Below are 13730 nucleotides of genomic sequence, written 5' to 3'. Positions count from 1 at the left end.
TTCTATTTTACTGTTTCTAAAATTTAGCACCAGATATATACCAAAACAGAAAAAATTAAAACATAACATTCCTAATTAGAAATGAACAAGACAAAAGAAACACAAATGAACATAAATTATACCATAGTAATTTTAATGCGTGAGATGAACATAAATCACTTAAACAATGACACAAACAACATGTTATTCTATTAGCTGCCATGGCTATTAACAATGAGAGAGCTGAGTTCAGAAGAAGAGAGAGTTTGAGGGAAGAGAAGAGAAGAACATATCGAAAGTTTTGGAAATGAAATCCGTTAACTTTCCATTCAATGTACACTGTATATATACAGTAAATAAATAACTTCTAACCACCTAACTTTAACTAACTAACCATATACTCTACGAAGTAACTATGGTTAATTATCGGCTTGTAACTACTATAACCAACACTCCCCCTCAAGATGATACTCTAAACAAATTCTTAACTCCAAGCTGATTTAACAAACGATCATGTTGTGCCTTCCCTAAACTCTTGGTGAATAAGTCTGCCAGCTGATCTTCTATATGTACATGTTCAGTTTGTAATAGTCTTTGACTGATTTTCTTCCCTAACAAAGTGGCAGTCTATGTCGATGTGCTTTATTTTTTCATGAAATATAGGATTAGCTGTTATCTGTATTGCATCTTTGGTATCTGATATCATCTTTATTGGCATCTGAATGTTGACTCCAAGTTTATTAAACAAGCCTACCAACCATGTAATTTCTGTTGCACAAGCAGCCATACTTCTAAACTCAGCTTCTGCTGAACTTCTTGAGACAATATTCTGCTTCTTGGACTTCCAGGATACCAAAGACTTCCCAAACTTACCTAGGTAGACTGTGACTGATCTTCTTGTTTCCACACATGCTCCCCAGTCAGAGTCACAGTAGGCAGTGAGTTGCTCAGTGTCTCCCATAGGCATAATCAATCCTAGACCAGGAGCTTCTTTGATATACCTCACTACCCTTAATGTTGCTTCCATATGAGATACTTTGGGACAATGCATATATTGACTTAAAACCTGCACTACAAAGGCAATGTCAGGTTTGGTCATATTTAGATACAGTAATCTCCCCACCAATCTTTGATAGGTACTGGAATCTTCAACCTGCTTATCCCCACTTGACTCCTTATGTTTGACACATTCATCATACTTAACTGATTTGAGTTTCTAATTTAGTTCTAGTGGAGTGTCAGCTGGTTTAGAACCTCCTAGGCTTGCCTCAACAATAGCTTAAGGGAATATTTCCTTTGATACATAAAGATGCCTTTACTTGATCTTGAAAATTCAATACCAAGAAAGATCTTTAAACCCCCTAGATCTTTCATCTTGAACCTCTATTGCAGTTTGCACCTAGTATCATTAATTAGACTTGGATTATTTCCAGTGACCAATATGTCATCCACATATACCACAACTATCACCACATCACATGCATCCTTCTTGGTAAATAGGGAATAGTCATAGTGACTTTGCTCAAATCTCATTAAAACCAGAGCTTTAGTATATTTCAAATTCCACTGCATAGGAACCTATTTAAGACCATATAGAGATTTGTGTAGTTTGCCGTCCTTTTGACTCCCCCTTCTAGAAAACCCTTCAGGAAATACCATATAGACTTTCTCTAGGAGATTTGATCCACTCCTAATCCACACTCAACAATGAGTGGAAGAAGTCATTGGAAGACTAGTACCCAACTATGAGTTGGGGTCGATTTTCTCAGGGAGCTAAGCTTGGGTGTTAGAGTGTACACTTGATACGTGTAGCAGAAACAACTTAATCACACTCCCAAATAAGTTGGTGTTGCAAATTACTTTAATGAACTACGCTATTAATGATTAACTAGAGAGATGAAACTAGAAATTGACTAATTGTTTTTGGTTGTTTTCAATAGGTAAAAATTCTTGGGATGTAACCTTCACCTAGGTGTTCGCCTAGTGGGTTAATTATGTTAATACTTATTTTATTTATTGGGCTGTATTATATCTCTCAACTCTAAGGTATCCACTCAATACCTCTCGATCATAGAGTGATTTTACCCAATTTGGCTTTTTCAAGCCCAAATGGGTATCAAGCTAAATAGTTCATATGAGCTTAAGTCGAGTTTTTCTATCTCTAGTTTAAACCCTTTGACTAGGCTAGTCAAATCCTTAACTAGCCCAATTTCTTGTTAGCCAAACTTTCCTAGACTAGGTCCCTCTTTCTCAAATAAAGACCAAGTCAAAAAGGCATGAATCAATGTTTGCAACCATTAATTCGAAATTTAAAGCATGAACAAAGCTAAATAACAAACACCTAATTATAAAAGAACATTAAATTAAATATCCATAAGGTTTACACACTAGGGTTGGGTCACAACCCTATTAAGTATCTAGCTACTCATAGTAAAAAATGAAGAAAACAAGAAGAAATACTAATTAAAGCCATAATATAAAATTGAGATGATAAACTATGATGTTTTGTCCCAAAATGATCACAAATTACCCAAGATGGTAAACTACAACGGCTACAGCTAAAAAACTTCAAAACTTGACCTAAAAAGGGATTCCCATCTATTTATAGTGGCCCAAAATTCGCTGACAAAAATACCCTTCGGGAGGTTATACGATAGCACAATTACTTGTGCGGCAACACAATTACTTGTGCGGTCCGCAGATTGCTTAAGTTTGCAGGTTGAGAGATTCTGCAGCCGCACAATTTGATCTGTGGCTACACTTCAGCTTCTGTGGCCGCACAATTCCTGTGTGGTCCGCACTTCTTGCAATGCTTCAATCTTGGTCATTTTGCACGTTCTCAAAACTTTTTGAATTCTTATCAGTGTGACCATGTTCTGCAACCGCACATATTGTGTGCGGTCCGCACTTCTCTTCAATCACTTCTGGGCTTATACATTAGAACTGCGGCCTCATAGAGAATTTTGCGGTCCCCACTTTCTTATGCGGCCGCAGAAATATTCTGCGGACTGCACTTCTGGTCTGCTGCGCCCCTTCTTGCCTTGTGAGCCGGAACACTCCTTTTTGAGTTAGATTTCTTCATTAGAGTCTAAATCTCAAACATTCCTGCAATTTACGTACTTTCATTAATTTTGGGAATATAAATCAATACTTTCGGACTAAAACTAAGGCAAGAAGGTACTAATAAGTGGCAAAAATCCACACTTATCAACTCCCCCAAACTTAAGTCTTTGCTTGTCCTCAAATAAATAGATTAGTTCCCACCTCCTCAGAGTGAAAGGTCAGTTCAACGAGTCAATGGTAAGCTATTCATACTCAGTTGGGACCAACAATTACCCACAATACTCAGGCATTATCAACAAGGTGACAATTCACATATCATGCACCTATAGTTCTAATGTGACATTTGAGCTTCAAGAATTGACTTTATCTGTCGAGGACTCTTGTTCTATCATGTAGATCATGGTGGACTCCAAACTCTTCCTCCTCTACCTTCCATTTGCCATGCTCACTTAAAAAGTTAGCACTCAGTCTTTAGATCAATGAAAGGTTCACTCTTTTCTCACAAAAGAATGTCACAAGTACGGCTTCAAGTACCATAGGCTTGTCCCTTATGTAGATCACTACTAATGTAAGCTTACTCGGTTCAAAATCAAGTAGGACTTCTTTCGGGTTATAATGAAGGCTTTTGGATTGGGGTAGGATACCATATGGGTAAGTGGTTATACCTTTCCTTAAGCACTCCACATTTTCACTTCTTGGCTCACAATTACCAATTCTTAGAGGCATTCTCTTTTTCTTGGGGGCTAGAGAGACTTGACATCACTCTTTCTTGTTCATTTCATTCTTTTTCTCTCTTGATGCTCATGTTAGGGATCATTACCTCTTTTTGAATCCATCAATCCTTTTATTCTCTTTCTTGCATTTTCTTTTTGTTCTTTCTCTTTTTTGTAGAGATTATTTCTTTTCTATTTAATGTGCCTTGATACCTTTTTCAAATTCCTCAACTCCCCCCCCCCTCATTATGCCTTAGGCCACTTATTTCACAAGAGTATTAAGGAAGGTCCGGGTGCCAAGAGAGGATCACGACAAAATGGGTAAAGGCTTATATCATAGTTATCAAATGAGAAAGGCTAGAGGCTCGGGGGGGGGGGTGACTAGGGATAACAACATTGGTTGGCAATAGAAAGCTCAAACGGACGAAGAAAAGCCTACAATCATTTCCCAAACCAAGCAAACTTAGGATTTCATCTTGAAGCACATTCGGTACAAGTTCTAGACCATTCACATGAGTACTTGGACTAGCAACGAAAGATCACCTCACCCGTCACAAAACTAGACCGTAAAAGAGGATAAAGTGGAGAGCCTACAACAACCACAATCAAGTTAAAGATCACTATGGTCCAATAAATCACCCAATGATTACCAAAGTCAACTCAAGAGTTTCAAAGTCACAAACTAGAGCTATTTTCTTTCAAAACCTTGTTTCAAACCATAAATACGTAGTTAAGTGTATTGGTACCAAATGAAGCATGAATGACTCTTTTTTGGAGAAAGCCTTGATTAGGAATTTTATTCATTACTATTACTATTATTATTACCTAAACACAAAGAAACAGACTCATTCCCTTAAGAAGGTTATCATGCCATCCATCCTCGGGACGAGTCACTCGATTCACACAAAAACTACCTTTGGAACGAACTGTGGTATTAAGAAAACCAAAGGCGCGTTATTTACAAAAACATAAAAAAAAAGAAGCTACTAAAAAAACAAGAACTAAAGTGGAAAATTAAAGAAGCTAATGAACAATAAATACTAAAGATAGATAAACTAAAAATAAGAAAAAGAACATAATCATCCAATTCTTACAGTCCAAATGTACCCAAAATGTGTCAATGTCAAATCAAATAAACTCCACCCTTCGAATAAAAGTAAGCATTGTCCCCAATGCTTAACAAAATAAGAATGAACAGAGAGAGGGCGAAGAAAACTCCCTAAGAATCCTTGGACATCTCAGTGTCCCTGGCAACATCATATCCCGTTGGGTCAGCCAACTGTATCTCATCATCATCATATATGGGAGTGGCGGGAGTGGAAAACATCACACGCACTACCTCAGCAGGAAGGCATGGCTCATCAGACTGGCCAGCTGGTGCAACCGGTATAGATGGTGCAGATTGATCTGAGACAGACTGGTCTGGGTCAAGTAACATATCAAAGGGTAGATCCCCAGCCGTCACAAGTCTGTTCACCTCTTTTCTGAGCTTGTCAAATGATCTGTTGCTTGCCTGGGACTTCTTTATCTTCTTCACTTCTTTGGCCAACTCCTCATCAACTGACCCCTACACTAAAGTGTCCATGATCATCTTCTGGTTGTCCCGAATCTTCTTCAACTTTTCATCAATATCAGAGGAGACCCGTGGTGCCTGTGTAGATGACCGTGCTGCAATAGTACTAAATATGTTAGACAGCTTTGTAGTAGCTATCTGCATCCAGTTATTGAGACTCGCCAATGTCTGGGAGACTCGTAGAGCAGATAATGGAGCTATAGGCATGGACACTAGCTTCGGAACTATAGCAGGGGCTGCCCTAGGGCTATGGTAGGACCTGAGGGTGGTGGCAGAGGCATGGAAGTAGCACGAGAAGAGGGTTTAACAAAGGTAGATGGAATGTCAGCTGTCTTACTAACTACCACTATCGGCTCATCAGACTGGCTTGTGGTGGTAGAAGGCTGGGCTCTCTTCTTTGGGTTGTCACATCCATCAATGAGTAGCAGTCAAATGGCTTCTTTGGCTTCAACTTGGCGCATATGAACTTGGCTCTACCTTTGCATCAGTGAGGTACTCTATGATAGTGTTGGGATAAGGATAGGCCATGTTGGTCTGCTGTGCTACCAATAAAATGTTAGTCGACATCACGACACTCACATTAATTGGGTAGCCGTCCATGATAGAAGCCACAAGGACAACACGTGGAAGAGGCAAGTGAGTCTCATTATGGCAAGGATCAGGTTTGCTACACACAAAAATCTGACATCCCTTCGCCTCAAAGCTCAAAGTGTTCCGCTGAATGGGAAGCCCAACTGTGATCTATGGTGGTGGTGGCCCTAGTGGTGCTAGGATCTCCGCTAACCATGGTCCGACTTCTTCTTTCATAGCACATTTCTCTAGATACTCCTTCGGTTCCAAGTCATCAAACCCCAAGTACGCGTTTAGTGTGTGCTGATCAAACCCCACCTTGAGGTTGCGTACTTTAGTCACCTTCGTCCCCTTATTGATAAGAGAAACATTGGCATAGAATTCTCGGATGAGGTACTCCTTGGCATCTTCGACTCTCTCAGTAAACCACATCAAGCCATTTCTTTCTCTAAACTGCCTCAAAATTGCTGGGTTGTATTTATCCAAATCCTTCAAGAGAAACTACCACTCAAGTGTCAAGGATCTTACCGGCCACCACAAATGGAAGTCAGTGAAGGCAGCCAAGCTAACAAACCTATCCTCCCATATCTCCTTTTTCTTCGATCTTTCCACACCCGTGGATGTACCATCTCACCCTCTACCATCATCGAAGATACCCTGTACAGTTTGTGCATTTGTTTCTGGGGTAGCTGCTAGCTCAGAGGTCTGACTAGCACTTTCCGACCCCTCAGAAGTGCTGTGAGATGAAGAGGCCTCATCCATGAGCGAAAATTGCCCCTGTGGCCTAAACTGTATGGCTGCCTACACCTCCTGAATAGAGGCTAAGTTTCCCTCAGAAGCTTTCCTAGACGGGACATAAGAACTAGACTCGGAGAGGTCTGCACCTCTCCCTCTGCCAGCTGTGGACTTCTTTCGGATAGTTTTGGGTTGGCTAAGGGGCAAGGTACCTCTACTTCGACCCCTAGAAGATTCATGTTATAACGACCCGGCCGATCATTTTAAGAATTTAAGTCCCGTCCGGTGGCATAAGGCCCTAAGCAGCTTCGTATTATATGTATTGACTTGCGTGCGTGGTTTAATTCAGTTACCAGATGATTCAGAGTGATTTGGGATACTTGATCCCTAAAATAAAAAAAAACTTAAGTCTTAGGATTTTGACTGTAGTCGAAACTGTGTGAAGACGACTCCGGAATTGAGTTTCGTTAGCACCGTTGGGTAATTTTGGACTTACGGGCGTGTCCGGATTGTATTTTGGAGATTTGTAGCTCATTTAGGCTTGAAATGATGAAAAATCAAATTTTTGGAGATTTGGACCGGAATTGGACTTTTTGGTATCGGGGTCGGAATGCGATTCCGAGAGTTGGAACAGCTCCGTTATGTTATTTGGGACTTCGCCTGCAAATTTTGACGTCATTCTGGGTTGGTTTGATAGGTTTCGGCACGAGTTTTAGAAGTTGGAAGTTTTGGAAGTTCATAAGTTTTATTCGTGGTGCGATTTGTATTTTTAGCGTTGTTTGATGTGATTTGATACCTCGAGCGAGTCCGTGTTAGTTTATGGAACTTGTTTGTGTGTTTAGAGGGGGTCCCGGGGGTCTGGGGTGTGTTTCGGATGGGCCTCAGACCAATTTCTTCTATTTTTGGATTGCTGGTTTCTAGTGTCTGGTGCTCTCTTTCGCGATCGCGTAGCTCCAGTAGCGATCACATAGTGTTCTATTGGTCTGCCCCATTTTTGCTTCATCGCGTTCGCATAGTACCTCTTGGGATCATGAAGGTCTGCTTTCTTCTACTTCGCATTCACACATGTTCCCTCGCGTTCGCGTAGTAGAAATTAGGAGCTGGGGGCTGTTGGCTATTTTTTCATCGTGTTCGCATCATTTGCCTCGCGTTCACGTAAGCTCTTGCCCATTGTTCATCGCATTCGCGTACCTTCACTCGCGATCGAGAAGGGTCTTTCTTGGCAGCCTCAATTCTCTTCTCCGCGATCGCAACCCAATCTCCGCGATCGCGATGCATAGTCATATGGGCAGAATATAAGTTTTCAAAATCGAGGGTTATGCCATTTTCACCATATTTTTATTTGTAGAGCTCGGTTTTGAGCGATTCTTGGTGGGTTTTTTAAGAAATTCGATTGGGTAAGTGTTCTTCACCTAGTATTTAATATATTCCATGTGTTTTGAGTTGAGGCAAATGTTGGTTTTTGAAGAAATATTTCAAAATAAAAAATCACGATTTGAGGGAAGAAATGATATCGGAATTTGATGATTTTAGTATGATTAGACTCGTGAGTAAAGGGGTGTTCGTATTTTGTAACTTTTACCCGATTCCGAGATACGGGCTCGGGGGTCAACTTTTGGATCGATTTTTAGATTTTGATAAAGATTGAGGCTTTATGATCCGGAATAGTCTCTTATGAGTTTTATTTGTGTTTTGTGGAAACTTGGCCTTTTAGGGATTCTGAGGTCCTTATATTCATTGAATATGCAGTTGTTCTCGTTACGATTACGTTTCTTAATTTCCAGTTTCACTTCTACCTGCTCTAATTGGAATTAATTGCTTCATGATCCACTTTTGTTGTTCATTTGATTCATATGTGCCTTAACTGAAATTGTTATCTCTTCTATTGCCATGTTATCTTTCCCCTAACTGCTTATCTTTATTTGAAGTTATAATTATCTCTTTTATAATTGTTCATCCTTAATTAAGGCTATGATTATCTTTCTGCTGGTTATCCCTAATTGAAATTGTTGTATCTCTTTCTTACATTCCCAACCGTAAAAGAAGTTATATAACCCATATTTTTGTTGGCTTGTCCTTATTTGGAATTATTCGTCTTGTGTTAGCTCCCTTGTTGTCGAACTGTACATTGTGGACTACATAATATTTCCTTTCTTGTTGAGCTGTTCTTATTATGACTAGCGTTCTCTATTGTGGCTACTCCTTGTGAATTAGTTCCTCCGTTTCCTTGAGTTCTGGAATTTCTGAGTTGACGTATTTGTCGTATCCTTGTATTATTATCATTGTTGTTATTGTACTTATTGTGGTGATGCACGAGGTTTCTGCCGTGCGGTTATGGTTATGGTGATGCACGAGGTTTCTGCCGTGCTGTTATGGTTATGGGTTTGCATGAGGTTTTTGCCGTGATATTGTTACTATTGATATTTGCACATGCGGCGTGACAAGGCGGGATATATATATGTGGGTTGCGCATGTGGAGAGACAAGGTGGGAACATTGTTATGCACGTGTGGCGAGATAAGGCCGGGCATTTATGTTACTATTGCACACGTGGCGAGACAAGGTGGGCTGTGTCAGGGATTGATTTGTGATGATTTGTGATGGCCTAGGGGCATTCTTGTTGTTGATATTTGTGTAGTGGTACACTTACCTGTGTGAGCTTTATCTTGTGAAAGTCGTGAGAATATATTCTACGTGTTGTCCTTTCTTATTCCTTATGCTTATTTGCTGGTATGGACTATGTTAGGACACTTGCACAAGCATACACGTAGTTAAGCACTCTTATCGGATAAGAGGTTTTCTTGATATTGTTGGGCATAGATGCTCACCCTTGTTTACTTGCCTTCTATGTGAGAATGGTGTTATTGGCACGTGAATCGTCAGTGAGGTTATGAGGTATTATGAGGGCACATGATAACAAGTGTTAGGGTTTAGGTATTGAGACCCGTGAGTTGTGATTTGTTTGAGGTTCGGTACCTCGTGGAGTTGTTAACTAAAACTTGATGTAAAAGCGGTTGTAGTTATTGAGTTATTACTTGTCCTTGCTGTATTTGTGATTCCGAATTTAGGTTGTGTTCCATTCACTTGTCTGTGTCATTTTCATGATATTCCGCTGATACTTGTTGTTTCCTTTATTATAGCCATTACTGTATTGTGAGCCATATTGCATAATATTTGTGTAGATGTCAAATTTCTGATGTTCATATACTTATACTTGTTCAGTTTATTAGACTAGTGGGTGTCTTGATTGTTCCTCGTCACTACTCTACCGAGGTTAGTCTTGATACTTAATTGGCACCGTTGTGGTGTGCTCATTCTACACTTCTGTACATTTTTGTGCAGATCCAGGTATTTCGAAGTCAGTTGATCATTAGCTAGGCGTGCAGACTGTTGCTGTGGAAACTCAAGGTAAACCTGTTGCTGCGTTCGCAGGCTTCAGAGTCACCTTCTGATTCGTATTCATACTGTTTACTTTATTTCAAACAGTTGTATTTAGAAATATTTTTTTACAAACTCTGTAGAGCTTATGACTTGTACTTCCAGATTTTGGGAATTGTAAATTTAAGAGAATCCTATTACAAATTGTTAGACATTATTTAAATAATGTTATTTTAGTTAATGTTAGGCTTACCTAGTCCCTAAGACTAGGTGCCATCACGATGCCCAAACGAAGGAGAAATTTGGGTCGTGACAAGTTGGTATCAGAGCCCTAGGTTCATAGGTGCTACGAGTCATAAGCGAGTTTAGTAGAGTCTTCCGTATCGGTACGGAGACGTCTGTACTTATCTTCGAGAGGCTATGAAACTATTAGGACAGTTTCACTTCCTTCATTCCTATCGTGCGATTTTATTGATCTCGAAGTTTGAACTTTTATCATTCCATTCTCTCACAGATGGTGAGGATATGAGCTGCGGTTGCTGATAACGTTATACCCGGAGCATATGTCGCTAGAGGTAGAGGTAGAGGTCAATAAGGAGTAAGTGTCGCAGCCAGAGCACCTACCAGAGCAGCATTTGAGGAGCGGCCAGTAGTTCCAGTTGGGGAGCAGGTACAAGAGGCGCCACCTGTTACCCTGGACTTCAGGAGACCTTAGCACAATTCTTGAGCATGTTTGGTACATTGGCTCATGTGGGGTTGATTCCGGTTGCACCAACTACTTCACAGACTGGGGAGGAGCCCAAACTCCCGCCGCCCACACTCCAGAGCAACGAGTTCATGTTGGTCAAGTTCCACGTGTCATGGCGTCACATCCTATGGTTCCAGTTCAGCCCGTGGTGAGGGAAGTAGCATCTCAGGAAGAGAAGCTTAGACTTGCAAGGTTCAAGAAATATGACCCTCCTAGATTCAGTGGTTTGGCTTCAGAGAGTGCACATGGTTTTCTGGAGGAGTGCCATTGCATTCTCTGCACTATGGGTATTGTTGAGATGAGTGGGGTTGCTTTTACTATGTTCCAGCTCAGGGGAGCGGCTTATCAGTGGTGGCGGGCATATGAGTTTGGTAGCCCAGCCGAGTTGGCTTCACTTACGTGGGTTCAGTTTTCAGAGATGTTCCTTAGATAGTTTGTACCCCAGTCCCTTCGAGATGCATGGCACACGAAGTTTGAGAGCGTGCACCTGTTACATTCAATGATTTGGCCAGACATGCACCTGCTTTGGTCGCCACAGTTAGAGAGCGTGTCCATAGATTCATTGATGGACTCAGGGATGATATTCGATTCAGCATGGCTCGGGAGTTAGAGTCAGATATTTCATTTCAGAAGGTGGTAGGGATCGCTCGCCGTGTAGAGGGCATGTGGGATCAGGAGAGAGAGGACAGGCGGGGCCATGAGAGAGAGAGGACATGCGAGTTCAGGAGAGAGAGGACAGGGAGGTGAAGAGGCCTCGTAGATCGGAGAGATCTACTGGTCCTTATTTTGGAGGCAGGGTATGACATGGTAGAAGTTTTGTGGGTCAGCCAGTTCAGTTTGCACTTCAGGCTTCGCACAGTATTTCAGGTGCTGATGACTCTTAGAGTACCCGTACCGCACAGTTCCTACAACCACGTCAACAGAGAGGTTGCTTCGAGTGTGGAGATACCAGCCACAGGGTGAGAGATTATCCTAGACTCCGGACAGGTGTGTCACAGCGGAGTATTCAGGCGAGTAGGGGGAGCCCAAGAGGGGAAGGCCCGGCCCGTTGATGTGTTTCATATAGTAGGCTTGAGGCCGTTGCACCAGATGATGTCATACAGGTATGCTTTTCATTTGTTACAGAGTGGCACCATTCATATTTTGATTCGGTTTTGCTTATCGGGGCGATTTCCCCTATTTGTTGTCCTACCTATGGGTGAGTTCTTGACTTAGTATTATGTTCAGATGTTTAACCTGTTGGGAGATTATATGAGTGATAGCCGTGTCTATCATTGTTTTAATTCATTATTGAAAGTTACGAGACTATAAGTGAATTCATGTTGTCTATTATGACAGGTTTGATGTGATTCTTGAGTAATTTGGTTATGATTTTTGATTTGATACTCTACCGAGGTGAGAGTTCAGTAAGTGTTGTGATTTTTTTTAACAGAATTGAGTTAGTGGAAGATTTCAATTGGTATGATGTGTATTCGACTTGTGATTCAGAGTTGAGGGTGAGACCTCGCGATTCCATGTGATTTGATATGTTTGAGCCGGGCTGCGTGCTGCGGTGGAGGTTATACTAGGATGAGATCCTTATGATTTGTTCATGTACTTTGAGTTTTTCCTTTTAATGTAATTCGTAGTATGGTACTGTTAGAGAGTTGTGCCTATCGGGCTTGTTTTATATTTCCCTTATGTGTTTCTCTTTACATATTCAGTCTTGCATCGTTGTCAGTGTTGTGAAGGTCTAAACAGGGTTCTAACGGATATGGGACTAATTGCCGGTGCTGGTTTTAATTAAGGGCAGCCATTGTGATTAGAAATGCTATTATGGATCTATGTGTGGTGTATCTTGTTGTGTGGTCGTACCTTTTGGGTCTAGGCATGAGTTGTTACAGTTGGTTGAGACTGATACTGATTATGGATTTAGAATCTGGTCTTTTGAAGATAAATGGAAGGATGAATTTTGACTCTAAGGCTTATCAGTGTTGATAGAAAGGATAAATTACAGTTGAGATAGTGTCGTCGGGCTTATGTGGATTGGGGTGACGTGGGGTCCCCCACGGGTGTATGTTGGATATGTACTTTCAGTGATTTGAAGACTTCGAGGCAATTCTTAGCACGTTCGAGGACGAACGTTTGTTTAAGATTCATGTTGTAACGACCCGGCTGGTCGTTTTGAGAATTTAAGTTCCATCCGGTGGCATAAGGTCCTGTGCAGCTTCGTATTATGTGTATTGACTTGCGTGCGTGGTTGAATTCAGTTACCGGATGATTCAGAGTAATTTGGGATACTTGGTCCCTAAAATAAAATGGAAGCTTAAGTCTTAGGATTTTGACCGTAGTTGGAACTATGTGAATACGACTCCGGAATGGACTTTCATCGGTTCCGTTAGCTCCATTGGGTAATTTTGGACTTAGAGGCGTGTTCGGATTGTGTTTTGGAGGTCTGTAGCTCATTTAGGCTTGAAATGGCGAAAAATCGAATTTTTGGAGATTTGGACCGGAAGTGGACTTTTTGATATCGGGGTCGAAATGCGATTCCGAGAGTTAGAACAGCTCCGTTATGTTATTTGGGACTTGCCTGCAAAATTTGACGTCATTCCGGGTTGGTTTGATAGGTTTCGGCACGAGTTTTAGAAGTTGAAAGTTTTGGAAGTTCATAAGTTTGATTCGTGGTGGGATTTGTATTTTTGGCTTTGGTTGATGTGATTTGAGACCTCGAGCGAGTCTGTATTAGGTTATGGAACTTGTTTGTGTGTTTAGATGGGGTCCCCGGGGCCTCGGGTGTGTTTCGGATGGGCCTCGGACCAATTTCTTTTATTTTTGGATTGCTGGTTTCTGGTGTTTGGTGCTCTCTTTTGCGATCGCGCAGCTCCAGTAGTGATCGCATAGTGTTCTATTGATCTGCCCCATTTTTTCTTCATCGCGTTCGCATAGAACCTCTCGCGATCGTGAAGGTCTGCTTTCTTCTACTTCGCGTTCAC

General features: G+C 41.2%; 1 protein-coding gene across 1 annotated transcript; it reads right to left on the bottom strand.

Moving 5' to 3' along the window:
- Positions 1 to 556: 556 nt before the first annotated feature.
- On the bottom strand, positions 557 to 1078 carry LOC142173481 (secreted RxLR effector protein 161-like). Its single transcript, XM_075239078.1, has one exon. The coding sequence runs from the start codon at positions 1076 to 1078 to the stop codon at positions 557 to 559; it is 522 nt and encodes a 173-aa protein (XP_075095179.1).
- Between the last annotated feature and the right edge of the window lie 12652 nt (positions 1079 to 13730).

This window comes from Nicotiana tabacum, chromosome 19 (assembly GCF_000715075.1).
Source record: "Nicotiana tabacum cultivar K326 chromosome 19, ASM71507v2, whole genome shotgun sequence".
Lineage (NCBI taxonomy): Eukaryota > Viridiplantae > Streptophyta > Magnoliopsida > Solanales > Solanaceae > Nicotiana > Nicotiana tabacum.
This window is presented reverse-complemented; position numbering and strand designations above follow the sequence as displayed.